The following is a 22,069-nucleotide window of genomic DNA, read 5'->3' as shown; positions in this document are numbered from 1 at the left end:
AAGATGTAATCTTTATTAGATTTCTCTCTCTTTTTTTTTTTTTTTTTAATCCAGTTAAAGGATGTGTGCTAGAGTAATATGGTATTATTGGAAGAAAGGAATCGATCCCTTTTTATCCCTTTTTTTTTTAATCCCTTTTTCCTGTTTTACAGGAAAGCTGGGGGCCAAAAGAAAATTTTATATTTACACTTCTTTTATTCTCATTTCAGAAACTTGTCAAGACTGGGGAAAATAACTGGTCTCTTCCTGAACTGGTGCATGCTGTTGTCCTGTTGGCACATTATCATGCCTTGGCAAGCTTTGTATTTGGTAGTGGCATTAATCCAGAGAGAGATCCGGATACATCTAATGGAGTCAGACTTATAGCAGTCAACAACTTCTGTGTCTGTGATCTTGCCAATGACAACAACATAGAAAATGCATCCCTCACAAGTAGCAACTTTGGGGTTAGTGTCACAAGAAGATTCTTTTTGCTTGCCTCTGTTTTGCATTAGAAAACTTTCCTCCATCCTTTCCTGTTGAAATTTCAGGGTAGTTTGAATGTTTTTGTCTGCTGGAAGGCTTGACTCTGGTAACTCTCAAGTTAGCTCTGTCAGCTTGCAGTGTAATTTATAGAAAGCCACATTATAACAGGAGATGACATTCAGAGCAATGTGATTTTGATAGTTAGTATCACAATCCCTTGAGCTAGACTAAAATTTTGCTTTTTGCCTAGCTTGAAGTCCCAGTTTCTTCAGCATGCCACTGACTGTATCACCTGTCTGAAATGAAAAAAAGAGGTGGGCAAAAAACCCCAGAAGTCAATAATTTTTACTTCAAAGCCTACAATCACAAAACAGGTCAATTCTGAAGCACTTCCACGTTGGTGTGAGGAATGTTCTGAAATAAAATTGCTTAATTCTTCCTACTGGTATTACAATCTTGAATCAACGACCAGAGAAAGCTGCTTTCTAGTTCATGAAATTAAAACTGGAGGGTTTTTTTCTGCAAGTAGCTCTAGAATGCTTTGTGCTTGAATTAATGATGACTGATGAATTAGCCTCATCACCTTTGATGGAAAAAATACATCCAGAGTCACTAGGATGTATTTTTGAAAATTAGTAGTCAAGTGTGAACCTGTGATCAGTCAGTTCAAATGCTGTGTCTTAAATATCTGGGCTGCAAGACATGTTAGCTCAAATCAACACAGTGTCTTTTTCTCCATTTGTAGGGGGCAAAGGGCTGCTGCTGACTCTGCTGCTTGTTAAGCAGTGAGTGGCATACTAAAAATCATTCATAGCTACAGGCAGAAGAATCAAAAGGAAAAGATGGAAAAGAAAAAAACTATCTTATGAAAAGTCTGAATCATAAGTACAGATCACAGAACCCATAACTTTCATGTATTTCTAGTAAAGAGGCCTGTATTCCCCAGAAAAGCAAGAAAAGGGGTCAACATACTGCTTATTTTGATCAGGTGTAATGAAAAGAAAAACACTAATTTGCTGTCTGGTTATGTTCCTACATTGCAGGATTGCACTGTATCCCTTCAGAATCATATTTTGTATTATTCGTGGACTAAAATAAGTTACCTTAATATTAAAAGTAGTTTTATGATACATGTAGGGCACACAGATGGCTGAGCCATCTACATGGTGAAGTACAGACTATAAGCAACAGTAAGTTCCACATTCAGACACCTCCTCTTTGCTGTTAGTCCCACTGCAGCAGATGACTCTGACGGGTTAGAGTAACACTTCCCAGCTCCCTTCTTCTGACTGTCTGAAAGCTTTTTGTCTGGTTGTGCATGTGACAAGTGCATTCTGCCTTGAGTTCTTGTGTTTGCTGCCACTAACTGTTTTTGAGAACATTTGTTGTCAAGCATGAAATCTGAAGATTACACACGTTGTCTATCTTCTAATTTTGCAGAATGTCATGGTGTTTTTGCAGATTGCAGATTCTTTAAGTGAGCTGGAGGCCTTAATGGAAAGAATGAAGAGGCTACAAGAAGATAAAGAGGATGAAGAAGCCTCTCAGGAAGAAATGGCAACTCGCTTTGAAAAGGAGAAGAAGGAGAGTCTGCTAGTAATTAGTGGAGGTATTTGTGCTTTTCCAGTTCCATTTTGCTTGTGCTTTATAAGAACTAAACACTTGAGGCCAGTTCAGTGAGTAGAACTTTTTCTCTCCATTTCTTTTTTCTGGCTCTTGGTCTAATAGGAGTGTACTAAGGGTGGTTGTGTCACTTGCTTTGTCTGCTTAAGATTTCCTGATTGGCAAATAACACCATAATTTTTGCTACTAGAAACTTATCTGCTGTATAGTAAAAAATAAAGCCTGTAAAAAGTTGAGTGTGAATTTGTCTTTATATATTCACATTAATTCAGTAATGTATTACAGATTTAGGTTCTGTAGTGCTTATAACTTCAGTGACACTCCTAAGTAGTCTTCAGATATGATATTTTGTTCAGGAAATAGAAAGGAATGAGACTCAACTTCTTTACCATTTACTACTCACTTGGAAAGGACTTTTCTAACGTAGTGATCATACTGCTGTGCTGTCACTGCCTGCGTTGTAGTAAAGATTCTTAGCGTTTTTTTATTCTTAAATAATATTCAAGATTTTGCACTGAAAGCTTCTTTTCTAATATTCTTCATATGTTCTGGAAGTCTTCATCTCTCATTGTTTCCTATAGACAGGAAAGTGGCTTTATTTTCCACATAAAGTGTTTAAAGAAGGAATACTATTAAGACAATCAGAATCTCAAACCTCATAGTAGAGCTATAGTAGCTCATAGTAGAGGCTATTTGAAGATGATAGCTTGTTTCTTTTTAAGAAGTGACCCATAAAATGCTTCACATTTTACTGACACTGTTCTTTATGAATTTAGCTCTCAGTAGCCTCAGACCAAACATGTTTGAAGATACCTAAGTTTTCATGCACTGAGGGAAGAGGGAGGAAGGATGTATTGTGGGTCAACAGAGAGATTATTTACAGCTCTCTAGGAACATGCAGAATCCCTAAAGGAAGTAAATCCAGCAATATCATGGCTGGACTTCAAAAAATGAACAATATCCATTTTTGCTTTATTTTTCTTCAGTAGGACAATATCAATAGTGCATATAAAAGGTTTTTTTCGTGGGGTTGCTGAAAGCTTTGTTGACTTTTCTCCCTCTTTGCCTTTTGCTGGTTTGAGTTGGAGAGGCTGTATGTGTTAGGACTTTATCCTTCCATTAAATTCAGTCCTCATCAGGGAATAGGAGTGTATATGTGCTGTTTTTTTATTCTTCATTGAAGATTTGCTGTAGCAGATGTTGCACAAGCTTCTTCCTTTGCAGTTATGTTTTGATTGTTTAATGAGGCAAAGAGGTGATAAAGCACTTCTGCAATTCTTAGATTAACTGATTTTTCAAGGTGCTAACAGTGGACATATGGCAACTGTTCTGTCAATGCATGTGGAAGCAAGCCAGGATTTTAACATCAGGGTCAAAAGCAGTCAGCTATGCAGTTGTCAACTTCTGCAAAGGTAGTTACACAATGGAGCCACCTGTTTATTCAGGAGGGAAAGAGAGATTCCTGATAGAGAACCTGTGCTTGCTTAGTGACATATTTTGTAGCTCTTTGAAGATGCTTAGATACTAGAAATTCTGGCAGAATTTCAGCCTGATGTGCTGTAGATCTCTTTGCTTTTATATAATCTTCCAACTGATATCTACAAGTGGAGTGTTGCATTGCTTTCTGGTTGCTCATACTCCAGGTTATAGGATGGAGCTGGTGTAACTCCTGACACCACACCCGCTCAGCATAGCAGTCCTGTTGCCAAGGGTACATTTTTCTGTTTCTTATCCAAGCATGATGGCTTTAATAACAGGATTAATCTTCCTGATTTAAGATATTCCCCACTAATGTCATTAGAGAGAAAAGCACACATCCAAACAGAAGTTTAGCCCATCTCTTCCCATCTTGTAGAAGTACTTTAAATGTCTGGTGTAGGCTGATGTTTAGTTGGCTCAATGAAACAGATGGGTCCCATACAAGCAGATTATGATGTTGCATAACTTCTAAAATGGTTCTCTAGTCCTATAGTAGACAAGCCAGTGCTCCCTCATGTGCTTGCCTAAAGCAAAACATTTTCCTGGTTTTCACAGCATTTGATGATGAAATAGTTTCTACGGATGTCTCCCGCTATATTGAAGATCCTGGGTTTGGGTACAAAGACTTTGCAAGGAGAGGAGAAGACCATCTGCCAACATTCAGAGCTCAGGTACCACCTCTTTAAAGTACATTCAATCAAAAAATATTTGTATATCTTATTATGGGGCAGGTAGTGTAAAGCAGTTGTAGTGAAGCATGTTTGTTGCATGCCCCTGTTCTTATCCTGGTCCACTAAATAACTTGCAAGCATCCATAAGTCTACCTCAATTGAGTCTTTTACTATTTGTAAATTTCAGATTCTTAGCTTTCAGTCTTATTTCTATTATATCAGATTTAATGTTTGAAAACCATAAATTATATCACTAAATCTGGAACAAACGGGAGAAGTAGTAAAAAAAATTTCTTTTCCATCTCTCCAGATTTTGTAGAAAAAAAGTCCACTGGAAAGACTCTTTATTTCTACCATTTTATCAAGTATTCTCTGTCCATTGATTATCAGTACACAGATGTTTATATATCTGTAAGAAGAATTTGATGAGTGTCATATATGCACCAAATCACAGGACTTTGAAAGTCAGAAAAGATATGAAGTTCTTAAATATGGTTACTGACATTTTTTGCTATATATGAATACGTATATTTTTTTTAGTGCTGTAGAAAGAATAGCATGCACATTTTACCAATACATTGTCTTGCATATTGGTATCTTCCTTCCACAACCATATTCATTAACTTCTTCATGGTATGTAGAACAGGAGAGACATTCTAGGTGGTTCTGTTCCAGCTTGCAGAGTAGACTAATTAGCAGTCTAATAATAAACTGTAATCAATAGAAGAAATCTTAAACCAAATCAGGTAAACTCAATGACAAAAAGCAGTGGCTGCAGAGAAACTTCCTGGGGGCCTACAGGAAAGCTGGAGAGGGACCATTTTCAGAGATCTGTAGTGATAGGATGAGGGCCAATGGTTTTAGATTAAAGAAGAGTACATTTAGATTGGATGTTAGGAAAAGTTCTTTACCATGAGGATAGTGAAAAAATGGAACAGGTTGCCCAGGGAGGTAGTTGAGGATCCATCCCTGGTGATATTAAAGGTGAGGCTTGACAAGGTCCTGAGCAACCTGATCTAGATGAGGGTGTCCCTGCTTACTGCAGGGGGGCTGGACTGGATGACTTTTAGAAGTCCCTTCCAACTCAAATCTTTCTATGATTCTAAGATGTATCTGAGACTGTAAAATAAAGAATTCATGATCCCTCTCAGGAAATGTATTTAGCTATCATAGCAATTGCTGCCAATCTGGATAATTTACTCTGCAGTCTTTGGATGAGCCTAAAGTAGGTAGGAATTGCCAAAAAGAATAAGGAAGAGTCAGTGCCTGTAAATCAAACATTCTGCTTAACTACTTTAGGAGCATCAGGCTCCCATGGAAAAAAGCTGTGCTGTGTTGAAATTGGAACTAAAGCATCTCTGTTCTTAAATAAACAGGAGAACTTCTGGCCTCCTTCTCAGAAGAGTCACCTTGAAAATTTAAGTTTATTAGTATGTCCCACTCATAGGTAGTTGTATATAGCTACAGCCTCCCAAATGGTGTGCTATTGTGCTATTTAAATTTTGGTGGCATCCCAAAACACTGCAATAAAACCAATCCTTGTTCTGATAAAACAAGACAGCATTTATCTCTGCAGTTTTAAATTCAGTAACAGAAAAAGATACAACATACACAGCAGATTGTCTTTAATTTATTTTTGCCCCCTCTTTCATTGTTAATATGGATTAACTACTGTTAGTAAACAGTGCTTTCCACCTCATGAGGCTTCTGTTTTTCAGAGGCTTTTGTGATGCCCCAAGTGTCCTGGATACTGTAGATACTGTATATTTCTCTCAAGCCTTGTGGTCTTTTGGGCTGGCAGCTGAAGGCCACATGTGACATTGTGATGCATTTCAGAGGTCACTAAATGCCTTTATTAGGCATCTGAATGGTTTTCCACATGTTCTCCCCCACTGTCCTAATCAGGGGGCCAGTCCAGTAGATGTGCTGTGAAGTACCTGGGTGAGGACCCTTTCCCAGCTGTACTTCTGAAAACAGCCAGATGCAGGAAGGACAGGGAGCTGATGTCCTCAGTTGTAAAGATGGCATCAATTGCTGAAATATAGAACATTTGCCAAGGATGTGGGCAGACCAACATGTTCTGTGTAACCACAGCATGCAGAATGGTTGCATGCCACTCTGAGGCAGGGTCCTCCTCCCTGCTGGTGCTGTGCAGCCGCTCTGCAGAGATTTCCCATTCCTGATATGAATGGACAAGCTTTTATCCTTGTAATCCAGGTGTTTGTCTAAGACCAAAGCACCTGGCTTTTATTATTCTGTTCAAGGACAGTTCAGCATTTTATTTACCCAGTGAGTGTGCATCCTGGGTAGAAGTAAATATTCCATTTCTGCTCAGAGGTAAACATCAAAGCCTCCAGGAGGAGCGTGTTTTTAAACTTAGATGCCCATCCCACTGGTTGGAGTGACACAGCAGACAGTGGAAAATTGCCTTAACCCTTCAAGTGAAGCTTGAGTTTTTTCTCCTGTACCAAGATAATACCAAGATGGAGGTGGAGTGTTGCAGCATGATACTAATTGCCAGGCATCTTAGGGGAATGGAGCAGGTGATAGGGATGGAGGATTCAAAATGCCAGTTTTTTGAAGAGAATAAACTTATAACTAACAGACAGCAAAAGCTATGGAGCTATGGAGAGGATCAGATAGGAACTTAACTTCATTTTGTACATTTATGTATTTTCTTCCTGCAGGACTATACTTGGGAAAATCATGGCTTTTCCCTTGTGAACAGGCTTTATTCTGATATTGGGCATCTCCTCGATGAGAAGTTTCGGATGGTCTATAACCTCACCTATAACACTATGGCAACACATGAAGATGTTGATACAACTACTCTAAGAAGAGCTTTATTTAACTATGTCCACTGTATGTATGGCATCAGGTATGGACGAAAATCCTCTGGCTTAGGAGTGGATTTTCAACTGTGTACACACAATGATAAGTGAACCTTGTGAAAAGCATCATGTTGAAGTGGAGATGGTACCTCAGTCTGGAAGTTAGAGTGGTTTTGCTGGCCTATCAGTATAACTTTTTAAGATGGAAATTATTACATAAATGTCTTCTCTGAAGCCAACTTGTATCTTTTGTTCAGAAAAGGCAACATCCTAATTCTTTCAGATCTTTTGTTAGGTGGTTTTCTAGCACATACAATAAATGCTTCAGTTCCCAAACTTAAGAACGTAATTCTGCAAAAGACCATGCTTTGAAAAACTTGTGTCCAACAGAGGATTATCTGTGTTATTTAGGTATGATGACTATGATTATGGAGAAGTTAACCAGTTACTTGAACGCAGCCTGAAGGTTTACATAAAGACAGTGACCTGCTACCCGGAGAGAACTACCAAGCGCATGTACGACAGTTACTGGCGCCAGTTCAAGCACTCGGAGAAGGTTTGTGTTTCAAACCCAATCTGGCCTCACAGAGACCCCCATGCTGTTTGAAAATGAAAATATGCAACACCTAAAAATGTCAGTATCTGTCAAGGGAGCTGTTTTTAACCTGAGGAAAACAAATGAAATTAATATGTTGAGCGTTAGATATCATTTTTACAAAAATACTTCTTGGCCTACTGGAAATACTGATCCTTTTTTTACTATTGGTTTGAATGACTTCTCCATAAAATTGAACTGGCAACTGTAAAAGAAGAGTGAATAAACTTGGGAATGCAGAAGTAGTCAACTATGCCAATACTTGGGGTTTGGGAATCAAAAAAGGCTTTGACTCATATATAAATATAAAATCTTCACAATCTTTTTCATCTATAAAAATGTCAGTGTGTCTTCAGATACAAAAGTTAAATGCTTCCTGACAAGGGTTCATGGGTTATGTGCCATGTAAACTGTTCCTTCTTATCTTTAAAGGGGGCCTACAAGAAAGTTAGGCAGGGACCTTTTGCAAAGGCATGTAGTGATAGGACAAGGGCTAATGGCTGTAAACTGGAAGAGGGGAGATTTAAGTTAGACATTAGGAAAAAAATTCTTCACTGTGAGGGTGGTGAGACTCTGGAACACATTGCCAAGGGGAGTTGTGGCTGCCCCCTCCCTTGAAGTGCTTAAGGTCAGGTTGGATGGAGCTTTGAGCAACCTGGTCTAGTGGGAGGCTGGAACTTGATGGTCTTCCAACCCAAACTGATCTCTGATTCTGTGATTCTTATGATTCTGTTTCCCTATATAGCAGTCACAAATGGTAGTAAAGAAAACAAAAACATAGTTCAGAAAGAACTAATACCATTAAGATACAAAAATAGTTTTACTGGCACTTATTGTAGGAGTATTGCCTAAAGCAGGAGTTGGGGCTAGTTTCTTGCAGTGCTAGGATGTTGTCTAGTGCTGGCACCATACACAGCTGTCTGAAGTGGAGCTGTAGTCCTGAGCAGGGCACAGGGAGAAAGGAGATTGTTTTTTCTTGCTGAAACACTTTAGTAAATGTTAAAAATTCTACTTTAAATTAATTCACAGTGTTGCATTCAGAGGGGAACTAAATGTCTGATTTAATTTTTGACAGGTTCATGTCAATCTACTTCTAATGGAAGCTCGTATGCAAGCTGAACTTCTGTATGCCCTTCGTGCCATAACTCGTCACCTAACCTGAAGCATTTGCTGGGCAGGAGCAAAGGAGTTTTTACTGAGTATGTAAAGACCTTTTGAAATAGATACACACCAGAAGCTGTTTGTGATGTAGCATCAGGTTATTCAATTCTCTAGTGTCAAAGTTTAGCCGTGCTTCTCGCCGGCTGTAATGTGCAATGACGTGTTTTATTTTCTTGATGCTTAACATTACTAATGATAACAAAAGTAACATTGAGGAGCACTACTCTGCATTGTTTCCGGCTGGATTTCTGCACAGTGGTCAGGTTCCTGAAACTGTTTTTATTATGTCCAATCCTAGCGCTTTGTCCTCTAAGCACGAGAGTGAGGTGCTTAGAGACTTCTTTTTCCAAGCAATCATTTTTCAGATTAGTGGAGTCCAGCAGAGGATCAGTTCTGCCTGTCCTGAGAAGGTACCACCACGCCGTGACTCGTGACAGAGACGCGCGGGCTGTGGTGCATTGAGTTGCCCACTGGATTCTTCTGTTGTCTCCTGGAGACTGCTTGCCAGTCACTGTCTTACTACAGCAATTGAAGGTGATGCGAGATGTGGATGCCAACATTGAGCACACTTTAATGTGAAATTAGTTATGATAAATCCTACAGCATGCTACTGAAGTGCGAAATTCATCTGCTTTGTCGTGCCCCTTCCCAAGGGAAGAGGCCTGACCATTTGCCATTTCAGACACTCTTACTGTGTTTCAACCATGCATAATCTTGTTTTGCTGACAGTCACCCTCAGTTGTCCTTGCAATATCCATGCTCATTACATCCATTTTTTTAGTTGGCACCTATCAGGTTAACACACAGGCTGACCAAAAATAGGGTTGTGGGGTCTTGTGCACTCTCTTCTTTCTCGATGTTTTAACTAAGGAAAGTAAAGGAAAGTTAGCATATCTCTTCTTTCATATTGGATGTATAGAAATTTATTTCCCATAACTTTTTCATAGCATGAAATTTTAATAGTCAAAGTTTAAAAAGTTTCTATGCATTAGTGTGAGTGAACAAAAGAAAAGTGCAATATTTAAAAAGAAAGCAAGCTTTTTTCCCTGTCATGCCACTGCTAAAGTGTCCTTCCTATATAGCCATAAAGAAATTTTAAAACCAAATTTCTTTATTGTCTAAGGCCTAGCAGTTTTGTTTTAGCTTTTATGGCTTAAGACAACCTGATACTGAGATGCCAAAGCATCCCCAAAGCAAAGCATTCTTGGACAACCAGTAATATTGGGGAAGGGAAGAAATAAGCTGCCAAAAATGTCACACTTTTGTGCTGTTTTCTGTTGCTTTTGACTAATTTTTAAGAGCACAAAATGTTGATATTTATAGCTTTATTTTGTATTGCATTTAATGAACCAGTGAAGTGCCTAAAGAGATGCTTAAACTTACCCAGTAGGATGCAAGTTGTCACTGCTTCAACCTCTGTCTGTTGGTTTGGACTTTCCATATTTCTTTGAGGAGGGTGACTTATTTCTGTTGCATACATGCAAAACTCACTGGATAGGTTTATTTTTAATGTTCCATTGAATTGTAGGAGTTAATACAGGATTTTTATCTCCATTTGGGATTGCAGAATAGTTTAAAAAAGTATCTGTCATGTTTTAAGACTTTTCATTGACAAAATCATGGACCAGTATGATACTAAAGTTAATTTTCTCTTTTCTTCCTTTTTCCTGATACTCTTCACATGTTGTTTTTTTTGCTTTATCTGTCTGTTCCAGATTGGAAAGCTAAATGATTGTACACTTTTCTGCACTTTCAGACTCTGCATGTGAAAACCTTTTTGAGGAAAAAAATCAATATTTTTTAATGTAACTTTGGCTATTTAAAAAGCTGCCCAACAGACAGCATTGGACTCTCCCCTAGAGAGACCATTGGGTAAAACATCAGATTTATTTATCTTGTCTAGGTAACAGTAAAGATTTCTCAGAAGTGTTGAGATGCTCATATGTATGAGCTTAGATTACCTTTCTAAGTTGTTGTAATACTTTTTCCTCCCTCTTGTGACTGTAGTGGCCATACCTAATGAATTTTGTGCTTAAAACAGTTCTGCTGAGAGAAGCTTTCATGCAATACTTTTGATTTTTTTTCCAAGTGATGGGAACTGTACAGTACTACTTTAAATTCTTTTGCTTTGAAAAGTCAAGTAGTTCTCAAAAGCACAGCTGAGCTCGGGAAAGGAGATGAAACTAGATGTGGGTAACTAATATGATGGCTTAGTTTCCCTTCAGAAATGCAAAAGAAAATTGCATTTAGAGTAGGTTGAGTTTTACATTTGGAAACATGAGTGCCTTTACTTCTTTCCTTGTGAAATACACTTGCCAGCTCAAATGCCTTCAGAGCAAAGTACATGAGCAGATTTGAAACATAGAAACCATCGATGGATTGCTTCATAACATTTGTAGTAAATCAGTGATTTTTTCTTTTTTTTGGTCTTTTTAAGGTGCCATATCAAGTCACATATGGCCTGCAAGACATTCTACCATAGTCATTAATACAACTAGTTTGCTATTTCTCTTTTTTTTAATATTAAATGCAAACTTGAAACTTCTGGAAATGTTTTCCATGTGGCATTTTTTTCAAAGTATTGCATTTACAGTGTAACAATTTATAGCCTAGTTTTTATACTTAAATTTATTATTGTAATAGATGTTTGTTCAGAATAGGTGTTTAAAGTCAGACAACTCTACCATACACTTTATGCACGCTTTAGGCTCACACTGTGCCAAATTTTAATGTGCAAGTGTTCTTGAATTTTTTGCATTTTTAAAGCACTCATGAATGTGAATCTTCACACTTTGTTCATTAATATTAGTCTTCAGAGTACCATAATTGTTGGAAGTGTAGATACTTTTGTGTCCTTTACTGGAATTAATATTTACCAGCATTCATGTTAGTCCACAAAATTCCAGCCGTGACCAATATAAAAACAGAATGTACAGTCTCCTGTCTGCTGAAGAGAAAGTTTGGTAGGCACAAATTAACCAGCTAGCCCAGGGAATGCTGTCAGCAGGGAGCAGAGCTTTTGAGCACAGACAGCTTCTTCTCATTGCAGAATCACTTCAAAACGTGTGTTGCAATAGAGTACATTCTTGCTGAAATTGCTCCTTTTTTTGGTAATGAAGAGAAGTGAAAGAGGTGCCTATTGGAGAGAGCTTTTGCATTTCCCAGAACACTCTGGCTGCAGCTGAACATCACCAGAGTGCCATCATGCAGGAATAGAAACAATTTTAAGCTAGGGTACAGTTTGTGCAGATAGCTACTAAAGCTGCTGCCATGGTATCCTCTGAGAACTTTGGTGACCTGTAGAGGGATTTATTTTCATCAAGACTGAACTGAAGCATACATTCTTTGTCCCAAAGCCTTCAAAAGGATGTACTTTCAGCTTTAGAAGTTAAAGGATTGCCACTATCAGCTCTTCCTATGTATTTAAAAAAACTTTAAGGACAGGAAAATCAATGGCTGTAAAAAATTATAAATGTAGGTCTCAATAAATTTAGAACAGATCAGAACAGAAAGGTCAAGGCACCAGATTCTTCAAAAATATTTTTATTCATAGTAATGTTGATAGATATTTTCATGGGATTTAGAAAAAACAGTTAGTTTCCTAAATTTCAATGGGAATTTAAGCACCTAGGCACTCAGCAAAATCCTACAAGATACCCACTTGGATTTTGGAGTCAGATTTTAAAAGATACTTAGTCATCTAAATTCAGTAGAATAAAATTGGTTTCCATAGAGATTAAAGGAATGATGTGTAGCATTTCCATGTGATTTGCAGTGATTGTTAATGAAATCAGTTGTTTTGGGGACTTAATAGAGGCTTAGAGAAATCTTTCCCAAAGCAATTAAACTTTAAGCTGCTGCTCTTGCAGAACAGGTTCTCGATGTTTCTCACACATGTGTTTTCCATGAACATAGGCATGCATTTCAGTCTCATGTTCCAGAGTTTGGACTCCCTTTTAGGAGAACTGGGATATTTAACCTCTACTTGCAGAAAATATTTATTGGCAGTAGCAAGTGGAGAGCTTGTGTTTGGATTAAAAATTTAGGCCAGAAAGAAATACTCCGAATCTTTTTTATTTCAAGTGATGTTCTTTCAGTACTCTCCTTAGAGGATTGGATCCTTCTGCCGTAAATAAAGGGTGATGTTGCACAAAATGGAGAGGGGAGGGAGCGGAATCATTGTAAGTGAACTTTCTCAGAGCTGATCCGAACATAAAACTGTAAGAAATTAGTTTGCCATTAGCAATAACTTCAAGAGCTTGACATAAATGCCAATTTTCACCATTTGAGCTTCAGATTTCTTTCTCTGTAATGTCCCCCAGCACTATGTTTGTGTAAAGAGATGCGTCCACCAGCTTTTCCACATTTGGGAATTGTAAGTGGTATTTTGCATCTCTGAGTGAAGGTGAATTTAGCATTTCAGACCTACTGCATAGATCACATCTGTGGGAGATGGAGAGAGCACAGCAGTGTGAGGAAACTAGGAGCATCTCGATCAGTGTTACTTTATCCCTTAGAGCACATTTCCTGGCATGAGGTCATGCTGCTGCTCCTCCAACACAAATCAGATCTCTCTTGCAGACACTGAATCCTTCTGCTGCTCACCAGGAGCAAAAATTGTCATTTTCCAACCTGCCACCACCCTGCATCAAGTGCTTCCTGTCTTCCCAACTCACAACCCCTTGCAGTCATGCAGGGACAACCTCCTAGCCTTAACCTCATACACATGTGCCAGGTTCCCGTTATCACCATTTTGCTATTGAGTTCAGAGGGTCTTTCTCACATTCAGAAACTCTTAATTGCCATAGTAGATTCTTTCTGGACAGTAAAATTCTAAATCTGTTTTGAAAGGATGACACTCAGTACTTGCTTTCAATATTTAGATAGCATTTGCCAGTAGCGTGTCAGATCCCATCTCTGGGGTCACAGTAATAATCAAGTGGATCCACTAAGGAAACATTTTCTTTGGCAAAACTCCCCATGTTTGATCTGTTCAGCAGTGCAGGTCTCTTTGAGGGTCATCTAATGGGTGATTTCAGGTCCTCTTGTGCCAGGCAGGCTTACAGAGCTGTTGTGTGGGCAGCTTCTCAGGTGCCTTGCAGCTGGACAGACTGCAAATGGCATCTGGAACACATGGATTTGGGATTTTTGTTAATCTACAATAGAAATCCAAATGCATGCCATGGAGTGGCTGCTGGAGACACAGGCAGCCTTGGATGTTCCTGTGGGTACTGAGTATGATTTGGGCTCATGGAAAATAGAAATCTGAATTCTGCTCTTGTTCCTGACTGTAGTTAGGGATGGTATTGAAAATGCCAATTAATTACTGATTGTGGGGAACAAGCCATGCTGTCAGCATCAGAAGGTGTAAACCACGGGCACTCTCAGAGGGACACAACCAGCACAGGAGAAGTTGATGTGTTTGTTCAGATGAGGAAACTTCACCAATGTGTCTGAGAGATCCTTGCGTATGTCTCTGTGTAGGGGAGATGGTGGGAGATGCCTCCTTTACAGGTTTCCACAGGGTTTCCATAGGACAAGAACTGGGACCCTTTCCTTACTCTGAAGATGGAGCAGGGGAAGGGAACCATTTACTTCTGCCTGAGGAAAATATGCCACTGTTGAGTTACATTTTCCTGCCTCCAAAAGCCCTTTGAAGGGACTTTTCAGACAAAATTGTCTCTCCAGCTGAGGGGTCCGAGGGGCAGCGACAGCAGCAGATCCAAACATGCACAGTCCAGAACTGTTTCTCATTCCCCACTTCATGCTCATCTTGTGCCACCACACCCAAACCTCTTCCCTCCAGCCCAGCTGCCACGTGCCTGGGTGCTGCCTGCTCGGGGGGTGGGAGATGTGGCACTTTTTGGGGGAAAATAATAATAATAATAATTAGGCTACAGCCCTTGGACTCTGCAAGGCAATGCAGTCAGAAATAATTTCGTGACTGTGACCGGAACTGGATACAAACTGTAGCTTAAAAAAAAATAGGAATTTTGTAAACTTGAAATCTCTCAGTTTTACCCTTATCTCCTTTTGCTGGAAAGCCACATGATGAATGTAAATGCTTTTATCTTTCTATCCGACATAACTGAAAATCAGACTGCCAACTCCTTGTTTTGTATTAGCCTTTTTTTTTTTTTCTTTTTTTTTTTCTTTTTTTTTTTAAGAGAAAATTGTGAGCAATATATGTAGCATGCTGTGAACGTCTGTTTTGATCTTTATAGTTACTCTTTAATCCATCAGTATTAACACCAGTTCTTTTTTGTGTTCCCCTTGGTACTTCGTATGCAGTGTAAAAGCAGAAGCTGTGATCGGCTTTGCAGTCCTGTGCCGTGTTACTGTAACTCCTTGATTTTTTTAGGAAGCACCTGACTGTGGGCCACCCTGGGGCAGGCAGCGTGCCCGTTCACGACTGCCAGTTTTTGGTCTCTTGTACTATGTATAGTTTTAAGTAGAATAAGCTTTTTAACAGAATATTGATGCAGTTTATGAGTCACGCAGGCTGCAAGTGTCTGGTGTGTGAGAGTCTTTGTATTTATAGTTGTTGGGGTTTGTTTTTCTTTTTTGTTTTGTTGTTTCTGTTGTTTTGTTGGGTTTTTTTTTTAATTCATAAAGTAGCAAACTTGATAAACATAGCCACTTTAAAACTGCTCTTGCTAAACAGACCCTGCTGTAGATAAAATACCACTGTAGGGATGGGTGAGCTGAGCCCCAGTCCCAGCTGCTCTGCCTTTGGCCACACGGGGACCCAGATGCCAGGACCCAAATGTCTGGTGTGTGTTTCAGCCCCTGTGCCCACACGGCTGCCAGCAGGGGCAATGGTGAGCTGCAGGCTGCAAGGAGCAGCCACTGGACCGAAAACATGGGCACAGTGTTTCTGCAGCTGAAAAGCTTCCGAGCCTCTCTCTTGAGTGCAAAAAAAAAAAAAAAAAAAAAAAAAAAAATCCCTTGGTTTGCTGTCTGCAGAACCTGGCATGTCAGGGTTAAGCAGAGGCTTTGGCTCCCCGTTGGTGGCTGTGGGTCTGAGCCCCCTTGCCTCAGGCTGGGGTTGGGTTGGGCAGGGCTACATCTCCCTCCTCTCACCCTCTGGACAGGGGGTAAAGTGTACCCAGCCCCAGCCCGGCAGCTTCTTGCCTTCTCCTGCCACAGCCACACAGGTGTTTCGGGGTGGAGAATGAGGACAAAGCTCTGATCCTGCTGCTCCCTCCCATCAACACGAAGTGGGGAAGCTCTGTGGGTCCTTACAGCATCCCACGGGCAGGTGGCACATCACCTGTCCTGCCTCTTGGGCCACCACCTGCCCTGAGCTCTGGAGATTCACCATGGGCTCTGTGCTTTCGCAGGAGGTTTGCCTGCAAGGTGAGGCAGCTGCTAGGAGCTCACAGTGGGTTTCCACAGCAGCTTCCATCATTTATTTTTTTCTGTTGTTGCTGGTTGGGGTTTTCTTGGTTTTTTTGTTTGTTTTTCAGAGCGACAGACTGACCTAGTGGGATGGAATTTTTTTTTGTGTGTGTGACTTTTGTTAGTTTTTAAGTTACCCAACTTGAATTTATCTGAACAGATGCAGAAGGAACTTTTTTTTTTTTTTGTGAGTTAAGAGACAAAAACACATTTTTAAACAAAGGAATCATGTATTAACATTTTAACAGCAATTCATAAATCTGCACTTTTTATGAGGTTTTGAAAAAAATCTATTTATAGGTACGGAACAATGGGGTTTGTTTAAAACTGTATCGCATTTATACTTGCTGAAATTACTTTCACTGTTATCGGTAGGAATTTCATTGGTTAAATAAAATGGCTAAAACCCAGCTCCTGTTTCAACTCTCGTTTGCCTTGTGCTGGGGAGCACGTCTCTGGAGCAGAGCATCCTGTGTTTTGGGATGAGATCCAGTTTTGGAAGCATCATTCCCCTCCATGCCCTTTCTCTGATTTTTAATCTGTGTATTATTTAAGCTATGCATCATTTAAGCTATACATAGATATATCTGAGATAAAAAATAATTCTATATAACCTATGTGAACATAGGTCCTGACAAATACACTGTGTTTGCCAAAGGACATGTCACTTAAAATAGGAAGCCATCAGTGGTGAGGGATGGGGCATCATTATGCCCTTGGTACAGGGCTGGTCACCTTCCCCTTAGAAATGTGCTTTGTGAAAGCCACAGTCACTGGGATGCACCAGGAGCTGCTCCCTCCCTCTTCCAGGGAATACTGAGCAAGCCCAGGGGCAGAGGCAAGTGAGAGCCACAAACCCTGAAGGAAATGGGAAGGCTGGAAGTGGTGTGTGTGGCTGGGGGCAGTGACAAGCTTACCCAGCAGCCAAATTACCCCCCAGTCCTGCCAACTGCCCCATCCAGCCCCCAGGGAAGGGAGGCAAGGGAGGAATCACCTGGGGGTTTGCCCTGGGAGAGATGCTCCCCTCCCTTCCCCTCCAAAGAGACAAAAGGAGTTAACACAGGCCACAGACATGGGCTCTTTGGGGTGTATCTGATCCTCTTGCTTCTGGATTGTCACCTGCCCTTGCCTCACGCTGCAATGGAAAAAATTCCCCTGAAATACCTAAAAGCCTATTTCCAGTTCTGCTAGAGGTCGTGTGTGCCCCCAGGAGAGCTGTGACCCAGAGCTGTCACAGCTGTGACCCAGAGCTGTCACAGCAGAGCCATTGGCTACTGGCATCTCCAGCTGGTCCAGCTTCATCCTGCCCTGAAAGACAGGCTGATCACACTATATTAAAAAGTAGAGTGTAAATATATGAAGTGCTTATTTATTTCTTTTCAGTGGTAGATACCTGCAACCTCATTTAGTAGGAGGTGTCCTTGCCCATGCAGGGGGGCTGGAACTTCATAATCTTTAAGGTCCCTTCCAACCCCAGCCATTCTATGATTCTGTGATGCAAAATACAAAAAATAGCTGCCATCTCGAGTCCACACAGAGCCTCCCATCCCCTTATGGGCTCTGCAGCTGGGACCTCCAGCCACCAGTCCAGTTTCAACAGTGGCAACTGCATCACCAGCACCATCATGAAAAAGATTTTAAAAACTTGGAATACTCCTGAAAGCCAAGGCAGGCCGTAGGGTTCTTGCTTTATTTCATAAAGGTCCCACAGAATGGGTGAGCAGCACAAGAGGCCAGTGCCCTCCTCGAGCAAGCCCAGCCCTGATTTTGATCCCTGAATCCCTTCACCCAGTGCATGGTGTGGGTGCTTAGATGGGGAGACCAAGCATGGGGATTGCACAGCTCCACTCCCTGGACCCCATTCCTCACCTCTCCAGTCACTTACCCCCAGGAGAACAAAAACTGAAGTTGTTTTTACACGTTGGTTATTCCCCAGACCCTCACCTTGACCATCCTCCCCTGCCCTACTACAGCTCTGTTGGCCACACAGCTGCTGCCTCCTGCTCCCACCCTGGCCTGCCCCAAAACCCCCCCATGACACCCGAGGGCAGTGGCAGACCTGCAGGGTCCCAGGGACAGTCTCCCTGCTCTCCAGACATGGCCCCTGTGGGATGTTCTGGGGGATCTGGGACAGAGCTGTACCCAGGGTAGGGGTGGGCAGCCCTGTATGGGCAGCATGGCCCTGGGGAGGCCCCCAGCCCCCCTCACCCCCCTCCAGTGCCCCTCACGAGCAACATCAGAGGGGAGCACGGCCACCCCCAGCCTCCCAGAGGAGCTGGAAAGCCCAGGAGCAGCAGGGGGGAGGCTGGGTGGAGTTGAATTTCAGCTTGCAGCCCAGCACACCTCAGGTTCCATGTGCTGTGTGGAACATCCCAGCCCCCTGTGGAGGGCCTCTGGTGGATCCTCTGTGCCAGACCTGTACATCAGCCGCTGCCCATGGGCACCCGCTGGCACAGGACTTGACTTCAGTGCTGTGTGCTAAATTAACCCAAATTATATGCCACGGGGGGGCACGTAAACTCCCCCCAATAACTTTTAACTTGGTCATGACAGAACAATCTGGTGAGGCACCTGGGCAGCAGAGCAGAGGCTCCATAAATCCAATTGAGAATTAGAGTTGTTACAATAGCATCACTCATCGTGCTAATGAGCTCCTGTAAATGTCATTGATTTTCTGTAAGCAGAATCACTGCATTTGCACTTCCTGCTAAATTAGAGCCTACCTTCTGCATCCTCTGCAGGGGCTGTGTATCCTCAGGCTTTCTTCGGGTTCTGGGAGCAAAACTTTAACCTGCAGGAAAATGCCTTTGCAGAAGGGAAGCCCTTCTTCTCCTCCTGCCTGGGGCTGCTGTTTGGAGCACCAGTGTGTCCAGGGAACAAAATGTTGCCAAAACATGAATACATAAAATACAACAAAACGTGATTTCAACCCAAACCAAAGTGTTTTAGCAGTCATGACATGCAGCATTCAGTGTTGACCTGCCCAGGAATGGATGCCCCAGCATCTTGCTGTTGCAGTCTGTGACCCCCACAGATGACTTCACCTTCAGCCCAGACCTCCCCTGTGTCGTCCTCCTGGTCCTGTGCTTCTTGTGATGCACCAAAAACTCCAGGAGCAGAAGGAGCCAGGATGGGGAGCTGATGCTGCCTGAATACAGGTTATTAATTCTCCTTGTTAAATTACCTACATCACTTCCTCTGCAACTGGTAGAGAGAAAGAGAGATTCCACCAGAGGGTGACATCTGCCCTGCATCATCTCCTGGGGGAGTCTCATCTGCTTCCAGCCTCCACCTCAGGGGAAACAGGGTTGGGTTGCAGTGTTCAGCTCAAAGGATGAAACTCCAGCGAGCATCTGCAGTACAGTACAGTGATTCTGCAAAGCTCTGAAAACGTTTTTATCACATCTGAGCTGATCTCTGGGGTTTTTCTTTCAGTTTGTCAATGAAAAAGAAAAACAAAGCAAGAAAAAATGCAGTTTTTGCACAAAACAGGAGCAGAAGCAGCTCAGCTTGAGGCATCCTTTCCTGCTCTGATTATCAGACCTAAATGCAAATCCCAACCACCACAGAGGTCCAGAACCTCAGCGCTGTGCCCCTAGGGTTCCAACAGTGCAGGGATGTGCTCGGTGGGATGTGCTCGGTGTCTGCATCTGCTCATGGCTGGGAATGAATGATTGAGAAGGAGGGAGACTTTGAAAATGCTCCCAAGTGAAAGAAAGTGTGGATCAGCTGGAAGGCAGGAGGGCTCTGCAGAGGGACCTGGACAGACTGGAGAGTTGGGCTGATTCCAACGGGATGAGGTTCAACAAGGCCAAGTGCTGGGTCCTGCACTTTGGCCACAACAACCCCATGGGGAGCTCCAGGCTGGGGACAGAGTGGTTGGAGAGCAGCCAGGCAGAAAGGGACCTTGGAGTTTGGATTGACAGGAAGCTGAACATGAGCCAGCAGTGTGCCCAGGTAGCCAAGAAGGCCAATGGCATCCTGGCCTGTATCAGGAACAGTGTGGCCAGCAGGTCCAAGGAAGTGATTCTGCCCCTGTACTCAGCGCTGATGAGGCCACAGCTTGAGTCCTGTGTCCAGTTCTGGGCCCCTCAGTTCAGGAAGGATATCGAGGTCCTGGAGCAGGTCCAAAGGAGGGCAACCAGGCTGGTGAAGGGACTCGAGCACAGATCCTATGAAGAGAGGCTGAGGGAGCTGGGGCTGTTCAGGCTCAGAGGAGACCTCATCACTCCCTACAACTCCCTGAAAGGAGGTTGTAGCCAGGTGGGGGTTGGTCTCTTTTCCCAGGCAACTCTCAGCAAGACAAGAGGGCACGGTCTCAAGTTGTGCCAGGGGAGGTTTAGGTTGGACATTAGAAAGAATTTCTTTACTGAGAGAGTGATCAAGCATTGGAGTGGGCTGCCCCGGGAAGTGGTGGATTCTCCATCCCTGGAGATATTTAAAAAGAGACTGGATGTGGCACTCAGTGCCATGGTCTGGTAACTGCAGCGGGAGTGGGTCAAGGGTTGGATTTGATCTCTGAGGCCCCTTCCAACCCAGCCAGTTCTATGATTCTGTGATTCTATGACAGGTACCAGGTTCCCAGGTACACCCCACTCCACCAAATCAAGGGCTTGGAGGGATGATCTGTGGCATTACCAGATCTGGGGATGGACAAAACTACCCTCCAAGTCTTCTGCTGGAGACTAAGTGCCTGTTCCCTCGTCCTTGATGCCCTTTAGATGGGATCTTATCAACACTCATAAATCCTTTAGGTGTGGCTGTCAGGAGGATGGGGCCTGTCTATTTCCAGTGCTGGCCAGTGAGAGAACAAGAGGTAATGGGCATAAACTTGAACCCAGGAACTCCTTTACTTTTGAGGGCAGCAAACACTGGAACAAGCTACCCAGAGAGATGATGGAGTCTCTGTTTCATCCATCCCCATTGTAAAAAAAAGTAATTACGCCTTAAATCTAGTCTGACACATCCCATCCATCTGCTGCTCTTTTCCCACCAGCAATGAGGCTCCCATGGTTCCTCCCCTGACCACTTTGTGTCACCCTGCCTGCTTCCTGCAGCTCCTGGTTTTGGTCCACAACCACCTTCTACCAGCAGACACTGGAAGATTCAGCAAAATCTGCAATATCACAGCAGTAAACACATGGTGACATCTGCTCCAAATGTCCACTCTCCACCACCAGTTCAAAACATCAACTTATCAGTATAGATGGTACTGCAGGGGGATTTGAAGCCACTGCTTCAGTTTTGCTGCTGGCTCACAGGAAAGTGGCTTCTATCTCCCAGGAACATGGTCACAATTTCAGTATTTCTGGGAAGGACACAGCCTTTTTTCACCCTTAGAAATGGGAGAAAATGAGACATATGCTAAGATGGGCCATGACTGCCAGGGCACTCGTCTGAGATGGAGACAGCCTTTGTCCAAACCTCTAATCCAGACCCTGGGCTGTTCTTGGAAAAGATTCTGGTCCTTGCTCCAGCCTGGACCTGAAAAGTCTTTTCCACTAAAAATGGTAAATTGCCATGAAAAGAACTCTCTTGAATAAATCAGCCCATTCTGACAGGATACATTTCCTTGGAGATCTTCCAACCAGCTGTAACACTAACGCTGCTGGAAAGTCTGGAGGACTTTCTGCTTGGCTGGAAACATCAGTTCTGTGGCAATCAATGGCAGATGTTACTCAGTGGGAGATCTATTCCTGAATCAAAGTAAGCTCAGCCATCTTGCAGATCGTGCAGTGAAGAAAAATTGTCCCAAACCCATTGGGATCACATCCTTGCTAAGACACACATCCCAGACACACCTTATGCTCCTTGCTCCCAGGCAATCCTTCCTGGCCAAACAA

At 42.3% G+C, this 22,069-nt stretch overlaps 1 protein-coding gene and 1 long non-coding RNA gene across 5 annotated transcripts in view; one reads left to right on the top strand and one right to left on the bottom strand.

The window, feature by feature from the left end:
• The window catches only part of SESN3 (sestrin 3), a 47,237-nt gene extending 30,601 nt beyond the window's left edge, over nt 1-16,636 (top strand). For 3 of the 4 annotated variants that reach the window (XM_071734104.1, XM_071734134.1, XM_071734125.1), the window contains 6 exons: nt 210-446; nt 1,906-2,074; nt 4,123-4,238; nt 6,926-7,116; nt 7,481-7,625; nt 8,740-16,636. In XM_071734104.1, the coding sequence (XP_071590205.1) occupies nt 210-446; nt 1,906-2,074; nt 4,123-4,238; nt 6,926-7,116; nt 7,481-7,625; nt 8,740-8,826 (945 nt within the window). In that variant the 3' untranslated portion in view covers nt 8,827-16,636. The remainder of the gene's footprint in view (nt 1-209; nt 447-1,905; nt 2,075-4,122; nt 4,239-6,925; nt 7,117-7,480; nt 7,626-8,739) is intronic. The other variant, XM_071734115.1, reaches the window with a different exon arrangement.
• On the bottom strand, nt 16,437-20,356 carry LOC139791710 (uncharacterized). Its single transcript, XR_011723999.1, has 2 exons — nt 19,012-20,356; nt 16,437-17,776 (listed from the first exon to the last, which is right to left on the bottom strand). It is a non-coding gene; the product is annotated as an uncharacterized lncRNA (long non-coding RNA).
• Nucleotides 20,357-22,069: the final 1,713 nt, after the last annotated feature.

The sequence above is a fragment of the Heliangelus exortis genome, chromosome 1 (assembly GCF_036169615.1).
Source record: "Heliangelus exortis chromosome 1, bHelExo1.hap1, whole genome shotgun sequence".
NCBI classification, from domain to species: Eukaryota; Metazoa; Chordata; class Aves; order Apodiformes; family Trochilidae; genus Heliangelus; species Heliangelus exortis.
This window is presented reverse-complemented; position numbering and strand designations above follow the sequence as displayed.